At 42.4% G+C, this 14,597-nt stretch overlaps 1 protein-coding gene across 1 annotated transcript in view; it reads left to right on the top strand.

Annotated features, from left to right (window-relative positions):
* The window catches only part of wipf2a (WAS/WASL interacting protein family, member 2a), a 33,505-nt gene that overhangs the window by 17,982 nt on the left and 926 nt on the right, over positions 1-14,597 (top strand). The window contains 5 exon segments of the mRNA XM_028568763.1: positions 629-702; positions 704-960; positions 2,097-2,464; positions 9,279-9,530; positions 13,512-13,613. Coding sequence (XP_028424564.1) covers positions 629-702; positions 704-960; positions 2,097-2,464; positions 9,279-9,530; positions 13,512-13,613 — 1,053 coding nt within the window.

The following is a 14,597-nucleotide window of genomic DNA, read 5'->3' as shown; positions in this document are numbered from 1 at the left end:
TGCCCCCACATTTACAACAATGCACTGCTCACTGTGGAAGCCAGTCAGTAAATATATTTTAATGGTAAATAATAACACCACAACAGGCTTTTTGCATGAGACTGAGGAAAATATCATGAACAAAAAGAGTATTTAAAAGTATTTGGTGATTTTAGCTCCACTATTGGGGTTGTGCTTCCACATTTACACACCTTTTTATATAAGATAAAACCTGTTTTAATGCCCTTTTCTAACATCCTTCATTATAAAACTGCAGTCCATTAATCTTTTGGAGGCAAAAGTTAAATTCCAGCCAAATACTAGACACAACAACCCCTAAAATAACAATAAACAAACACATTTGTGAACTGGGATTAAACAGCAAAATATTTCAAACTTAGTGTTGAATTCAACATATAAAAACATGTGAATAAATACCTTGTTCTGTAAAGTGTACAGAAAGTCCACACGTTTTGAAGCTTTCAGCAGCGATTCCCTTCTTCTCCTTCTTGAAAATTAAACCATGTAAACCTATTCTGGTACAACCTTAAAATACAGTTATGAACCTGAAAATGAGCATCATATGGGCGCTTTAAAAGTGTTTTTGTGACTTCCTGAACACCGTCCCTGGTCTTTGTGTTTCCCCCAGATGGTCCATCGGGCGGTACGGTGGGCAGATCGGCCCTGCGGCCCCCAGGGTCCCGGCCCGCGGCCCCTCGCCCCCAGGCCGCTCCCCGTCCCCCTCCCCGGCCAACAAGCCCTCTCCGCCGGAGCACCAGCGCTCCCACCGCCCATCGCTGCCCGACATCTCCCGCTCCTCCTCCTCCAGCAGCGGCGGCGGCGGCTCCTCGGCAGGCAGCGGGATGAAGCACAGCACCTCCGCCCCCCCGCCCCCTTCAACCGAGGAGGCCGTAGCAACGCTCCTCCTACCCCGACTCAGAAGGCCCACGCTCCACCTTCCTCATCCCACAGCAGAGAGAAGTAAGGCTGGGCAATATATCGATATATGGTGATAGGAGACTAGATATTGTCTTAGATTTTGGATATCTTAATATCGTGATATGACTAGAGATGGTCCGATACCATTTTTTGCTTCACGATACCGATTACGATACCTGAACTTGCGTATCGGCCAATACCAAGTACCGATCCGATACCAGTGTGTCATATATTTTATTATGTTTTAACAGCTGTATACTACTATCCCTGTATGGATGTGATATGATGTATAACAGCTGTATACTACTATCTCTGTATGGATGTGATATGATGTATAACAGCTGTATACTACTATCTCTGTATGGATGTGATATGATGTATAACAGCTGTATACTACTATCCCTGTATGGATGTGATATGATGTATAACAGCTGTATACTACTATCTCTGTATGGATGTGATATGATGTATAACAGCTGTATACTACTATCTCTGTATAGATGTGATATGATGTATAACAGCTGTATACTACTATCTCTGTATAGATGTGATATGATGTATAACAGCTGTATACTACTATCCCTGTATGGATGTGATATGATGTATAACAGCTGTATACTACTATCCCTGTATGGATGTGATATGATTTCTATCTCGGTTGTCGGTCTGGCTCAGGTTAAACTCTTTGTGAAACATGAACAAACACAAACAATGAATGCCACAGAACTTAATTTTATTCTCCAGTTTGACAGTCAGTTATAACGGAAAAAGAACATAAATAAACTACTTTTAAGGTAGATTTTCTTTAGGGCTTTATTACGTGGTATCGGATCGGTGCATAAACTCCAGTACTTCCCGATACCAGCGTTTTAGGCAGTATCGGAGCCGATACCGATATCGGACCATCTCTAGATATGACGTAAGTGTCTTTTCCTGGTTTTAAAGGCTGCATTACAGTAAAATGATGAACTTTTCTGAACTTGCCAGACTGTTGTAGCTCTATTTGCTTTTTCCCCACTTAGTCATTATGTCCACATTACTGATGATTATTTATCTAAAATCTAAGTGTGAAGATATTTAGTTAAAGCACCAATTGTCAACCCTAGAATATCGTCGCAGTATCGATGTCGTATTTGGTGAAGAATATCGTGACATCTGATTTTCTCCCTATCGCCCAGCGCTAGAGAGAAGCCCCTCCCACCGATGCCCAGCAGAGGCCCGACCCCTCCCAGCTCCGTGAAGCCGCCTCCGTCTTCCAGCAGGCCGCAAACGGGTGGCTCCTCGGCTCCTCCCCCTCCTCCTCCCCCCTACAGGTCTCACGCATCGGGCAACGTCTCCAACGGGGCGTCCAGCGTAGACGGGGCCGGGGCTCCGGAGCTGCCACAGAGGCACAACTCCCTGCACAAAAAACACACCTCGGGAGGAGGCAGCCAAGTACGAAGCCAAGCTCCTCCCCCTCCTCCCTCTCCCTCTCCCTCCTCCTCCTCCTCCCAGCAGGGCAGCAGACCCCCACCACCCGCCAGAGAGCCACCTGGACGCAGAACAGGTACAACCACCTGCACTGTAAACACACTCGCAGCTCTCAGTATTCACGGCTCTTACAGGTCAGAGGTCACAGCTCATAGGGCAGATTTTGTGTTAAAGTGCTCATATTATGCTTTTTGGCTTTTTCTCTTTTCCTTTATTGTGTTATATATCTTTTTTTGTGTATGTTATAGGTTGACAAAGTAAAAAAGACCAAAGTCCCCCCCAAAGGGACTTACCATCTCCAACAGAAAACACTGTTCACCAACTGCTCCAAACAGCTCTATTGTAGTCCAGCCTTTACTTCAGAGACCAACGTGGTCACTTTGTAACACACGTTATAATGCTCGCCTAGCTGCTAGCATGGTACACCCTCACACTCTGCTCCTGACTGGCTAGTAGTCCTTACCTAGGTACTGTCAGGGCACACCCTCATGCTCTGCTTCTGACTGGCTAGTAGTCCTTACCTAGGTACTGTCAGGGCACGGCCTCATACTCTGCTTCTGACTGGCTAGTAGTCCTTACCTAGCTGCTAGCATGGCACGCCCTCATACTCTGCTTCTGACTGGCTAGTAGTCCTTACCTAGCTACTGTCAGGGCACGGCCTCATACTCTGCTTCTGACTGGCTAGTAGTCCTTACCTAGGTACTGACCATGTGCGACTCCCAACAAAGATGGAACGGAAGTGAGATGTCTCACTCTGTAGCTAAAACAGAGAGCTCAACACACAGGGGGAAAAGAGGAGCTGCAGCAATGTGCAGTACAACAAAAATATGGTGTTTTTTGAAAATTAAACCATGTAAATCTATTCTGATATAACCCCTAAATACAATTTAGGAACCTGAAAATGAGCAGAATATGAGCACTTTAAAATGAACTGGTCAGGATCACTTTGCAGTCTGTCTGGAGATAAAGTGATCAAGTTACATCTTATATGTGCTTTAAAAGGCACACTTAAAGATAAGAATACAGTTCTTCTGCACACCCAATATCCAATGATGTATCTCAAATTTCTGGGTGTGTATTTTGTATTTTTGGCCAAATGCAGAGAATGTAATAGTAGATATTGATATATTTCTATTTTATAAACCCAAACTACTCTGATTTGGTCAGATAGGGTCTCGTTGTGTTCAATGTGTTTAGGACCCGGCTGGATCCAAACGGCGCTGATCAAATAGTGTGTCGTCATCATCACTGGAGATGATGTGTTTATGTAGATCAGTTTCAGTGACCCAGAGCTGCTACCAACGACTATTTTGAATAGTAGTTTAACTTGAAGATGATATATAATTTAGTGTATTCTCTCTCCTTTAATATCCTGTCATCTCTCTACTCAGCTCTGTAAAAAAAAAAAAAAAAAAAAACACAAAAAATTCTATGTTGATAGACTAATCCATCTTTTGACCGAGCATTTCAACACTGAACGTATTTTACTGTATATATACAGTACAGGCCAAAAGTTTGGACACACCTTCTCATTATGTGTTTCCTTTTTATTTTCATGACTATTTACATTGTAGATTCTCACTGAAGGCATCAAAACTATGAATGAACACATATGGAATTATGTACTTAACAAAAAAGTGTGAAATAACTGAAAACATGTCTTATATTTTAGATTCTTCAAAGTAGCCACCCTTTGCTTTTTTGATAACTCTGCAAACCCTTGGTGTTCTCTCAATGAGCTTCATGAGGTAGTCACCTGAAATGGTTTTACCTTCACAGGTGTGCCTTGTCAGGGTTAATTAGTGGAAGTTTTTCCCTTTTTATTAATAAAAAAGCAAAGGGTGGCTACTTTGAAGAATCTAAAATATAAGACATGTTTTCAGTTATTTCACACTTTGTTGTTAAGTACATAATTCCATATGTGTTCATTCATAGTTTTGATGCCTTCAGTGAGAATCTACAATGTTAATAGTCATGAAAATAAAAAGGAAACGCATTGAATGAGAAGGTGTGTCCAAACTTTTGGCCTGTACTGTACGTTGAGGATATGAGTGTGTTCAGTATTTGAACCGTCCGTCCCAGTGATGAAGGCTCGACGGTGTTTTAAGCCCCCAACGTCTTCATCCGGGCAGCGCTGCAACAGTCAACTTCAAGGCACTTAACCCTAACCCTAACCTTAACCTCTGCCTAATCTTAGTGCCTTCCAGGCAGCGCTGTCTGGAAGGAGACGTTGGGGGCTTAAAACACATACAAACGTGATGAAGACAACATCTCACCTGGAGGAATGTTCGTCCGGAGGCCAAAGCGAGTTTTGACTCGTTATCTCGGATTCTCTTCATGACGTGATTTGTTTGGCTCCTCTTAATGTTTCAACACCCCTCTTCTAAAGCTAGGTGTCTGCATAGAGATATAACATCGTGTAGTTTAATATTTCCTGTTATTTCCACCGCTGCTGCTGTGGTTTGGGACTTGTTTTGCTCATCAGATTTACAGTTGAGGGAATCCCAGTATTTCAACTTGTGGAATGAATGTGTTTTTACTTGTTTGAAGAGGCGCTTTAGGCCATCTCTTCGCTGTTTTCTCTCTTTTTGCTGGCAGGTTTCTCTATAGAGCTCCCCCTACAGCTTCAGAATAGATATTTGGCAACTCCTATGTTTACTGGTGTCTGACCCCTCTCTCGGTCAGTCTGCCGTTTCCTCTTTCTCTGTTCCTCCGACGATGCTTTCCTAGCTTTCTGCTTCTTTTTTTGCCGGCTCAGCCATGACGATAGTGTGAAAAACATCATCGCTACCTTGTTAGCCGGTTCCTGAATGGGCGTATGTGTGCAGTGACATGAAGCAATTTGTTACCTCGTGAGCCCTGATATCACGCCATACTCGCCGGCCCAAAGTTGCGAGGGTGGTTTTTCCGCTCACAGGCGCTAGGGGGAAGCGAGACGACCAGCATTCAACCCGAAAAAAAGTCATATAACCATTCCAATGACTCCGAAGCTGTTCAGTTAAGGTACATTGAAGCGTAACTCTCGCCAAAATGCAACCTAGGGTCTTTTTGTGAATGTACCCGAGTCAAACTTTCGTTTAAAAGCATATTTAGGACAGAAGCGCCACTTTTAAGATTTACCGTATTCTCGTTTTTTGGTCAAATGGCCTTTTGAATGGGAGTGCTAGGGGCACTTTTATAGCCCCAAAATAGCTATTTTTAAAACACTAAGAAGGCTCGACACAACATGAGACTTTGCTCCAAGTATCACCAGGGGCTCTACACCTTAACCAAAGCGTTGACAACATTGTTTGTGTACCCAGAGTTTACTAAAAAAAGGTTTTGAACAACTCACCGTGGCTCCCGTTGTTTCCGGCTGTCAGTCAAAACGAGCCGATATCAAAACAAGTAGCCACAGATTTAGAATATCACGTGTGCACCGGTGTAGTTAAGGTGTAGAGCCCCTGGTGATACTTGGAGCAAAGTCTCATGTTGTGTCGAGCCTTCTTAGTGTTTTAAAAATAACTATTTTGAGGCTAGCATAAAAGTGCCCCTACCACTCCCATTCAAAAGGCCTTTTGACTGAAAAACGAGAATACGGTCCGTCCTAAATATGCTTTTAAATGAAAGTTTGACTCGGGTACATTCACAAAAAGACCCTAGGTTGCATTTTGGCGAGAGTTACTCTTTAAGCTAATAAACCTGCATAGTTCCCCCCCTTTAAGTGGATGCTATGTGGATAGTGACACACATTAGATGCCTCGTTAGTGTCCAAGTGTCTAAACACACGTGTTTGATGTGGAAGAAAATACTTTTTTTTAACTCCTTTTTTAATTTAAGACTCTCACCTACAAAATGTTTGAGTTTTCTAGACTGAATCTTTTTTTCGTATCTTTATTATCAGAGAAGCTCTCGGGTGATGATTTTGCTTCCTTCCCCCCTCAGAGCAGATTTATGGCTCACTGGAAAAATTTATAATATTCATAATTTGAACACACAAAACAGGAAGGCACTTGTTAGCTGCAGCTCTGTGTTGTGATTGGACGACGGAGCGATTCGCCACAAGGCCTCCTGGTTTCTCTGCATTCCTGAAGCCCTGTGGAATATTCCAGCATTCCTCTTCACTTTCACGCTCGCTGCTACTTCTAAAACATTTTAAGACCTCTTCTGTTTTCCGTCACTGTTCCTGTTCTGTGCTCCTTGTTGTGCTGTAGCCTTTTTTGATTTTTAAAAAGCAGATATAAGAGAGAGCTACATGATGTGTTTTACTGGTGCAATACAGCAGCTGCAGTTTCTGGAACTGGAAATCGTTTCACATCAAGTCACAATGTATAACCGGTTCCCCTCCAGACAGCCGTTAGGGTTCATAGGACATGGGTCATGGTTGGCGTTTTGTTTTCCTTTTACTGCTGTTGTGTCTTCGGTGGTGCGTGCAGTACCACTCCCGTGATCAAGGTATTCAGAGTCCTAGAATTAAAGTAGAGGTCGACCGATATGGGTTTTTCTCTGGCCCATGCCGATCTTTAGAAATCAGGGTCAGTCGATGGCCGATGAATGCTGCTGATTTATATTGGCCGATATGTGCTTGTTTTTAAACCTCTATTTGCAAGATAAAATGTAACACAAATAATTACTTAAGATACACAACATTTCTCAACAAAAACATGTATTGAACACTTCACCAATCCGCACTTGTCTACTTAAATTTAAAAATGTATAATGTAAAGTCATATATTGTATAAATAATGTTTAAAAAATATATTAAATAAATGAAAAACCGGTAAGAAAAAATAAACTTTTCAATGAAAAAATAAAGTTTATTGCATATAGTTAGCAGCATTTATCAAACTTCTGAGAACACAAATCTGCAAACTTTCATGAATAAAATAAATGAACAATTTTGACAATAGTAGTGCTGCACGCAGTAGCAACCAGCAGATATATATATATATATATATATATATATATATATATATATATATATATATATATATATATATATATATATATATATATATATATATATATATATATATATATATGCTATCTGCTGGTTGCTACTACCAGCAGATATATATATATATATATATATATATATATATATATATATATATATATATATATATATATATATATATATATATATATATATATATATATATATATATATATATATATATATATATATATATATATATATATAAATATATATATATAAACCTAACGTAGAGCAGTGGTTCCCCTAGGGGTATTTAAGAGTATGCTGCAGGGCTGGACTGGCCATCTGGCATACCGGGCATTTTCCCGGTGGGCCGACGCACTTTTGGGCCAAATCGCCGATATAAATAGGCCGGGCCGGCCCATAAAGAATTCACAGCGGCCCATTGGTTAATTTTCTTTATTGGCACTGGCTGACCCAATCAAATCCAGGGACCCCCCTTCCCCATTCCGGGCCGCAAATTTACGAATCCCACCATGGCCACGCCTCCCAGCCCTGGGACACAAGCTGTAATAGTTATGCTGGAAGTTTAACATCTACGTTAAAATGGACAAACGAGCCCTAAAGTGCAATTGAGGTGCAGAGAAATTACAGGAGAAATAGATTAAGAATCTACAGGCGGATTCCTCCAAAATTTCGGACATGTTTGGGGCTGTAGTAGCTGCTTCAACATCAGCATAACCTGAAGCCGAGGAGAGAGAAGAGAGAAACAGAATCATGACAGGGAAGAAGAGGAGGAGGAGGCGACAGGGCCACGGGAGCGAGTGAGGAATAGATAGTAGGCTAGAGGACGATGTGGTAAGGAGTAGGACTCTCAGGAAGGGAGAGGGTGCGTGTGTGTGTGTGTGTGTGTGTGTGTGTGTGTCATAACGACAACAAGCAGTTTGTCTGTAACATTAAAGTTAGTGGCTGTCAGGTAACCTAACTGTTTACGCTAACATTGAAAATGCTAGCGGTTAGCCTGTTGGGTAGCTGAGAAGTCTGTGTGATCTATAAAATCAGTGTTGATACAATCATCAGTGTTCCTTGAATGGCTTAATTAGCTTCTCTTGTATTGGGGCTCTTTTCCAGGGCATATACTACTCTCAGCTTTATTGTAGCTTTTGGGAAGGGTTATGGTTATTGTATTTAGCTGACACTTTTGTCCAAAGTGGCAAAATATGAATCTTACAATAATTAAAATTAAATTTAAAGTTGCTAAGCCAATATTAAGCAAAATAACTAATAACAATACAATATCAAATATCAATAATAAAAATATATAAAAATACAAATCATAACTCTAAGAATGAATTATTCATTTAAGTGTAAGATCAACAGATAAATCTTGACACCCCTCTTGAAGGATCCAAAACGATCACATGAACGCTGAACAATAGGCAACTCATATCATAGAACGCACACATATTTTAGGAGGACTGTCTGCAGGGAATGTGTCTGACCAATCACGGTGGGTGTGGGCCGCCTGGGCCAAAAATGCCAGGGCCGATTGTTTTTGTCCCAGTCCAGCCCTGTACGTGAGCTTTTTCTTTACGCATAATTCCTAAAATAATTGCACTATAATAAAGAATGAATTTAGTGATGGATTCTAAGTGTTGAAATGCAGGCTAGCATTTGAGTATTTTTCACTTCCAAGCAGAGAGTCCAAAATTAACTTTCTGTTCCGCTTAGTGAATGATCAAATGTTACTCAATAGATTACTGTTGTTTTTTTGGCTGGTGAGTGAAGCAGATCTACCAGCCCCTTTGCATATAACTTTGGTTGTTGTTTAGCCAGCGTTGTGCCTCTTTGTATAGGCTTTTTGTTCCTCCAGAAATGTTTCTAACCTCACGTGTGTGTGTGTGTGTGTGTGTGTGTGTGTGTGTGTGTGTGTGTGTGTGTGTGTGTGTGTGTGTGTGTTCGTTCCTTGCAGCCCCCCAGGTGCCGCCCTCCGTGTCTCGTAATGGCAGTCGGGACGCCCCTCCTCCCCCTCCCCCGTACCGTGGCCACAGCTCCGCGGTGTCGGAGTCCCTCAGCCGAGTGGGTAAACCACCTCCACCTCTCTCCTCCTCTTCCTCCTCCGTCTCGTCATCCTCCTCCACCCGAACCCCGGCTGGACCCCCTCCGCCGCCGCCGCCGATCCGGAACGGCCACTCCTCCATCTCCTCCTCCAAGTCCATCGTAGGTGAGTCGAGATGGATTCATGGTCCTGGCGAGGCTCCACGCAGAGCTTTCGCCGTAGCCTACGTAAGTGGTCTGAAGTTCATACTTGCCGTGCGTTGGTGTGTGCGTCAAACTTTATAAGAGAATGGACCTTTTTACACAGCAGACATGTTGACTTGTCATAGTAGGAGAAGCCCAGCTGACATTGATAACCTTAACGAGGGCTCAGTTCCATCAAGTGTCCCAGTAAGATATTTCAGTGAGTCAGCATGCACAATACCAGGACCTCTCCTAAGTGGAATGCAGCCATCAGTAATGGTTTAATACCAGGACCTCTCCTAAGTGGAATGCAGCCATCAGTAATGGTTTCAATACACCTGTGTTTTTCCTACTATGACATGTCAACATGTCTGCCGTGAAAAATGTCTATAGCATGGCCAGCGTGTGTGGGGAGTGTGTGGTAGAGCGAGTAGTGACTCTAGAGTCATAGTGAGAGAAACAAAGTGTCTCTCCTGTTCTTTCTGATCACGGTGGGAAATCTGTAACAGGAGAAGTTAACCCTCTCCTTGATTTCATGTTTTTTATGGAGGAGGAGAAACAGGAAATGAGTCGGGGGAAATGCAACGCTACCAAGCCACGGCCGAGTGACGTGCTTCGCAGCAACGTGTAGTTAAATTTTTCCGAGAGGTGACGTCGGGCTGTGATCATATTTTTCTTTTATTGACATTTGTTTCTATAGCATGCAACAAACAAAAAGCAAAGCCATTCTCTCAAAGGTTGTAACAGCAAAACAAAATGTTCATTCCAAATGCTTTTAAGATTTACGACTCAGCTCCACATCTCCTAAGTAGCTAAAATCTTAACCAAATTTTCAGAAAATCTGCGAAAGAAGAATGTATATTTTATTTTATGGTACCTAATGTAAAAATCGCCCTTACACTTCAATAAAGTTGGAGGGGTCACGAAAAAGATTTTAAAAAATGAGTCAAAATCAAAGCAGCAGAAGCTGAGGGCTGATTTTGAGTCTCTAGTATGAGTCAAGTTTCAAAAACACAGGATCCTACATCTCCCAAAATGCAACTCCATAGACCCTCTCTGCCTCCCACTTAAACTTCACACCTTCAGTTTGAAATGCAGACTTTCTGTTACATTTTGAGGCTCTACTTTCAAGCTTAAAAGTTAAAAGTCTGAAGTTAAAAGTCTTCTCCAAAACCACAGAGGACATTATACAGCTGTTTTCCTGCTGTGTCGTCATCCTAAACTGAACTCTTACTGTAAAACCGGTTTAGTAAACCCTTTTAATATCCCAAATATGTGTGATACTTCCGTGCAGCCCGACTTCTTTCCACCCTTCTGCACTTTGCACTAGTCACAACACGGAAATCTGGCAGAATGAGATTTCCGATGTGAAGAAACGAAGAGAAAAAAAAAAAAAAAAAAAACCTTCTTTAAAATTAAGTGTTTGGACTGGCTGCTGATTTCTGCCTGAAATGAGATGCTGCGACTCCTACAAACCACTAAGTTCTCTTTTTAAGTCTACCGGTTATTCTCCTGTTGAACTAGTGTGTTATCTTTTATTCTGGTATCTATGTAGTAGCATTCTCCTATCGCCCTCAGCTATATTTAATCCTCAGTCACAGGAGTTGGTAATGCCCCTGAACACACACACACACACACACACACACACAGAGCTGATTTCAGTTGATCTGGCTGAATAGACCTCTCCTTAAGTTGAAGTGGGCCAGAGCTTAGATGGGGTCTTATTAGGTCACAAATCTTTTCTACCAATAAGAATGGTAAATCTGTCACTTGTCCCGCCTTAACTGGTGCAACAAGGCTGACAAGAGACTCAGGAAGATGTCAATCAATCCGTCTATGCGCACCCTTACCGTGTGTTCATGGGCATCGGAAAAACATTTTTTGCAGTGAAAACGTCATCATTCACGTCACTTCATGTTGGGAATCAGAGGTGGGAAACTGGGGCAGGGTTTTGCTAACAGAGTTTCCCAGTTGGTGACGCGTTATTGACAACTGACGTACAGAAACATGGCCGACGATCGTTCAAATAGAGAGCAGAAGTCCCGCCCCTTCCGGTGGACCTCATGGGACCTTAACTCGGAAAAAATATGAACGGTAATGAACGGGGAGAGGCAAATAATTTTTTGATCCCATTTGAATTGAGCCATGGATTACACATATGATGTTTGTCAATTTAAAAGATAATTTTTCAACCGAAGAAGGTCTCAGTTAGCCGTAGGTTTGTCGTAGTACTGCTTAGTTTAGTGTGAAACAGCTCAGTGGACTACATCTCCCAGTGGACTACATCTCCCGTCTCACACAATCTACCTCACCTATGATGCTCTGCTTGCTCGCTAGCTAGCTAGCTTAGCTCTGTTAAACAACACATGTAACGTTATTTTAACTGCTGTGTTTTATCCAGTGAAGAGTTTTCAGCAGAGAAGCAAAAGAACAAGCAAGATCCTCGGCTCATCAGAGTAACGTAACCTCCCCGGTGCCATACACAGAGACATCGTAGCTTCAGAGAGACTTTGAAGTTTGTAGTCTTTCTAATTACGTATTGTCAGTCTTATACTTCAACAGTTTAACAATAAACTGAGACTTTCTTCGGTTGGAAAATTGTTTTAAATTGACGAACATCATATTTGTAATCCATGGCTCAATTCAAACGGGATAAAAAAATAATTATCTCTCCGTTATCATTATCTCTCGTTCATATTTTTTTACGAATTAAGGTCCCATGGACTGGAAGTAGAAGGGCGGGACTTCGGCTCTCTATGGCCCAACAGTTGGTGGCAGTGATGCAACAAGTCGTTATGCCAAACGCCAATATAACAGAAGAAGAAGAACACGCATCCCGACCATAGACCGCAAAGAAGCAAATGAACGCTGGCAGTCGGAAAGACAACGTAATCACGGGGGGCGGTCCCTGATATTCCCAGGTGGCATGAACGCACCATTAGATGGGGACTTATTAGGTCACACATCTTTTCTACCAATAAGAATGGTAAAGCTGTCACTTGTCCCGCCCTAACTGGTGCAACAAGGCTAACAAGAGACTCTGGAAGATGTCAATCAATCTGTCTATACGCACCCTTACCGTGCGTTCATGGGGGAGGTCCCTGATATTCCCAGGTGGCATGAACGCACCATTACATGGGAACTTATTAGGTCACAAATCTTTTCTACCAATAAGAATGGTAAAGCTGTCATTTCTCCCACTTAATTGGTGTAACAAAGCTAACAAGAGACTCAGGAAGATGTCAATCAATCAGCACCCTTACTGTGCGTTCATGGGGGAGGTCCCTGATATTCCCAGGTGGCATGAACGCACCATTAGATGGGGACTTATTAGGTCACACATCTTTTCTACCAATAAGAATGGTAAAGCTGTCACTTGTCCCGCCCTAACTGGTGCAACAAGGCTAACAAGAGACTCTGGAAGATGTCAATCAATCGGTCTATACGCACCCTTACCCGTGCGTTCACGGGGGAGGTCCCTGATATTCCCAGGTGGCATGAACGCACCCACCCAGTCCTGGGAAGAGGTCTAATCAGCCAGGTGAACTCGGGGCCTTTTTTAGCGTGGCTTCTGTTTCTGATCCTGTTGTGATAAAGGTGATGCATGACCCACAGATAGTCAAATGTTCCTCCGCAGCCATGCAAAGTGAAGTTAAATCAGGAAGGCAGGGACGTTTCCTGGAAGACCGTCTGAACAAACGCTTACACCCGTTTCACGCTAAGGGCTCAACCAGGGTCGACTTGGTGTTTGAACAGGTTGACCCGCGTCAGTCAACTCGGCTCTGCGAATATAACAGGGCTGCTGAATGAGAGAGAGACACAGAAATGGGTCACGAATAAGCTGAAGGCCCTGAAAAAGCAGTACACAAACATGCATGCAATAAAAACATGAGTGGTGTTGGGCTTTATTTATTTATTTTAATCTACATGTTTTGTTTTTTTTGTATTTTCTTTCTTCCATCAGATGATTTTGAATCCAAGTTTAACTTCCACCCTATTGAAGATCTTCCACCTCCAGAGGAGTACAGGCATTTCAACAAGATCTACCCCAGCAAAAACAGCAAGGGTACGAGTACACCACAGAGTACTGTTGGGTTATTATTTAGGTTACTCTTCTTTTATTTCAACTTTTCAACACATTTATCTTGTCCTCTCCTTGGCTGCCTACGGGTACTTTTACATTTCCGTAATGCTCCCTGAAAGAGTTGTTGTCAGACAAGTTTGGTGTATTTGCCCAGTAGAAGGTGGGGAAAAAAGACTTAAAAAAACAACAGCATCTAGAGGAGAAAAATGTTTTTTTTAACTTGGATGTTGCTGTTTAAGATTGCGCTGTGTGTCGGGAGGAAGTTTAGTTTCATGTGATGACTAGAGCTGGTTTCACTGGGATTTTGTGTGTGTGCTTAATGTTAAAATATCTTAAGATTAACCGTTAATGATTTATGTTTTTATTTCACAACTGTTTTCTACACTGAATGGGTTTATTTGCCCCCAACGTCGACTTCAAGGCACCTAACCTTAACCCTAACCGTTGCCTAACCCTAGTACCTCCCAGGCAGTGCTGCCTGGAAGACGACGCTGGGGGCTTAAAACACCAAACACCTTTTTCCTGCCTTGTGTGTGTGGTTCCTTGTTTTAGCTGTGCAAGTCACAACGTCTGCTGGGAAGAAAAATATCCCATCACTGGTTTTATGGCTTAAAACGTACATACAACGTACACAAAGACACACAAAGACACACAAAGAAACACAAAACCAACAGCAGCTACAAGTCTAAGATTTACTTTGCTGAACTCTTCATTTAGTTCTTTCTCACTTCAATAAGGTGTCTGTCTGTCTGTCTGTCTGTCTGTCTGTCTGTCTGTGTCTCTGTGTGTTTGTCTTTGTGTCTGTCTCTCTCTATCTCTGTGTGTGTGTGTCTCTCTCTGTGTGTCTCTCTCGTTCTGTGTGTGTGTGTCTTTCTTTGTGTGTGTGTGTGTGTGTGTGTGTGTGTGTGTGTGTGTGTGTGTGTGTGTGTGTGTGTGTGTGTGTGTGTGTGTGTGTGTGTGTGTGTG

This window comes from Perca flavescens, chromosome 2, assembly GCF_004354835.1.
Source record: "Perca flavescens isolate YP-PL-M2 chromosome 2, PFLA_1.0, whole genome shotgun sequence".
Taxonomy (NCBI): Eukaryota; Metazoa; Chordata; class Actinopteri; order Perciformes; family Percidae; genus Perca; species Perca flavescens.
The sequence above is the reverse complement of the archived record's forward strand: the minus strand, read 5'-3'. Positions and strand labels throughout refer to the sequence as shown.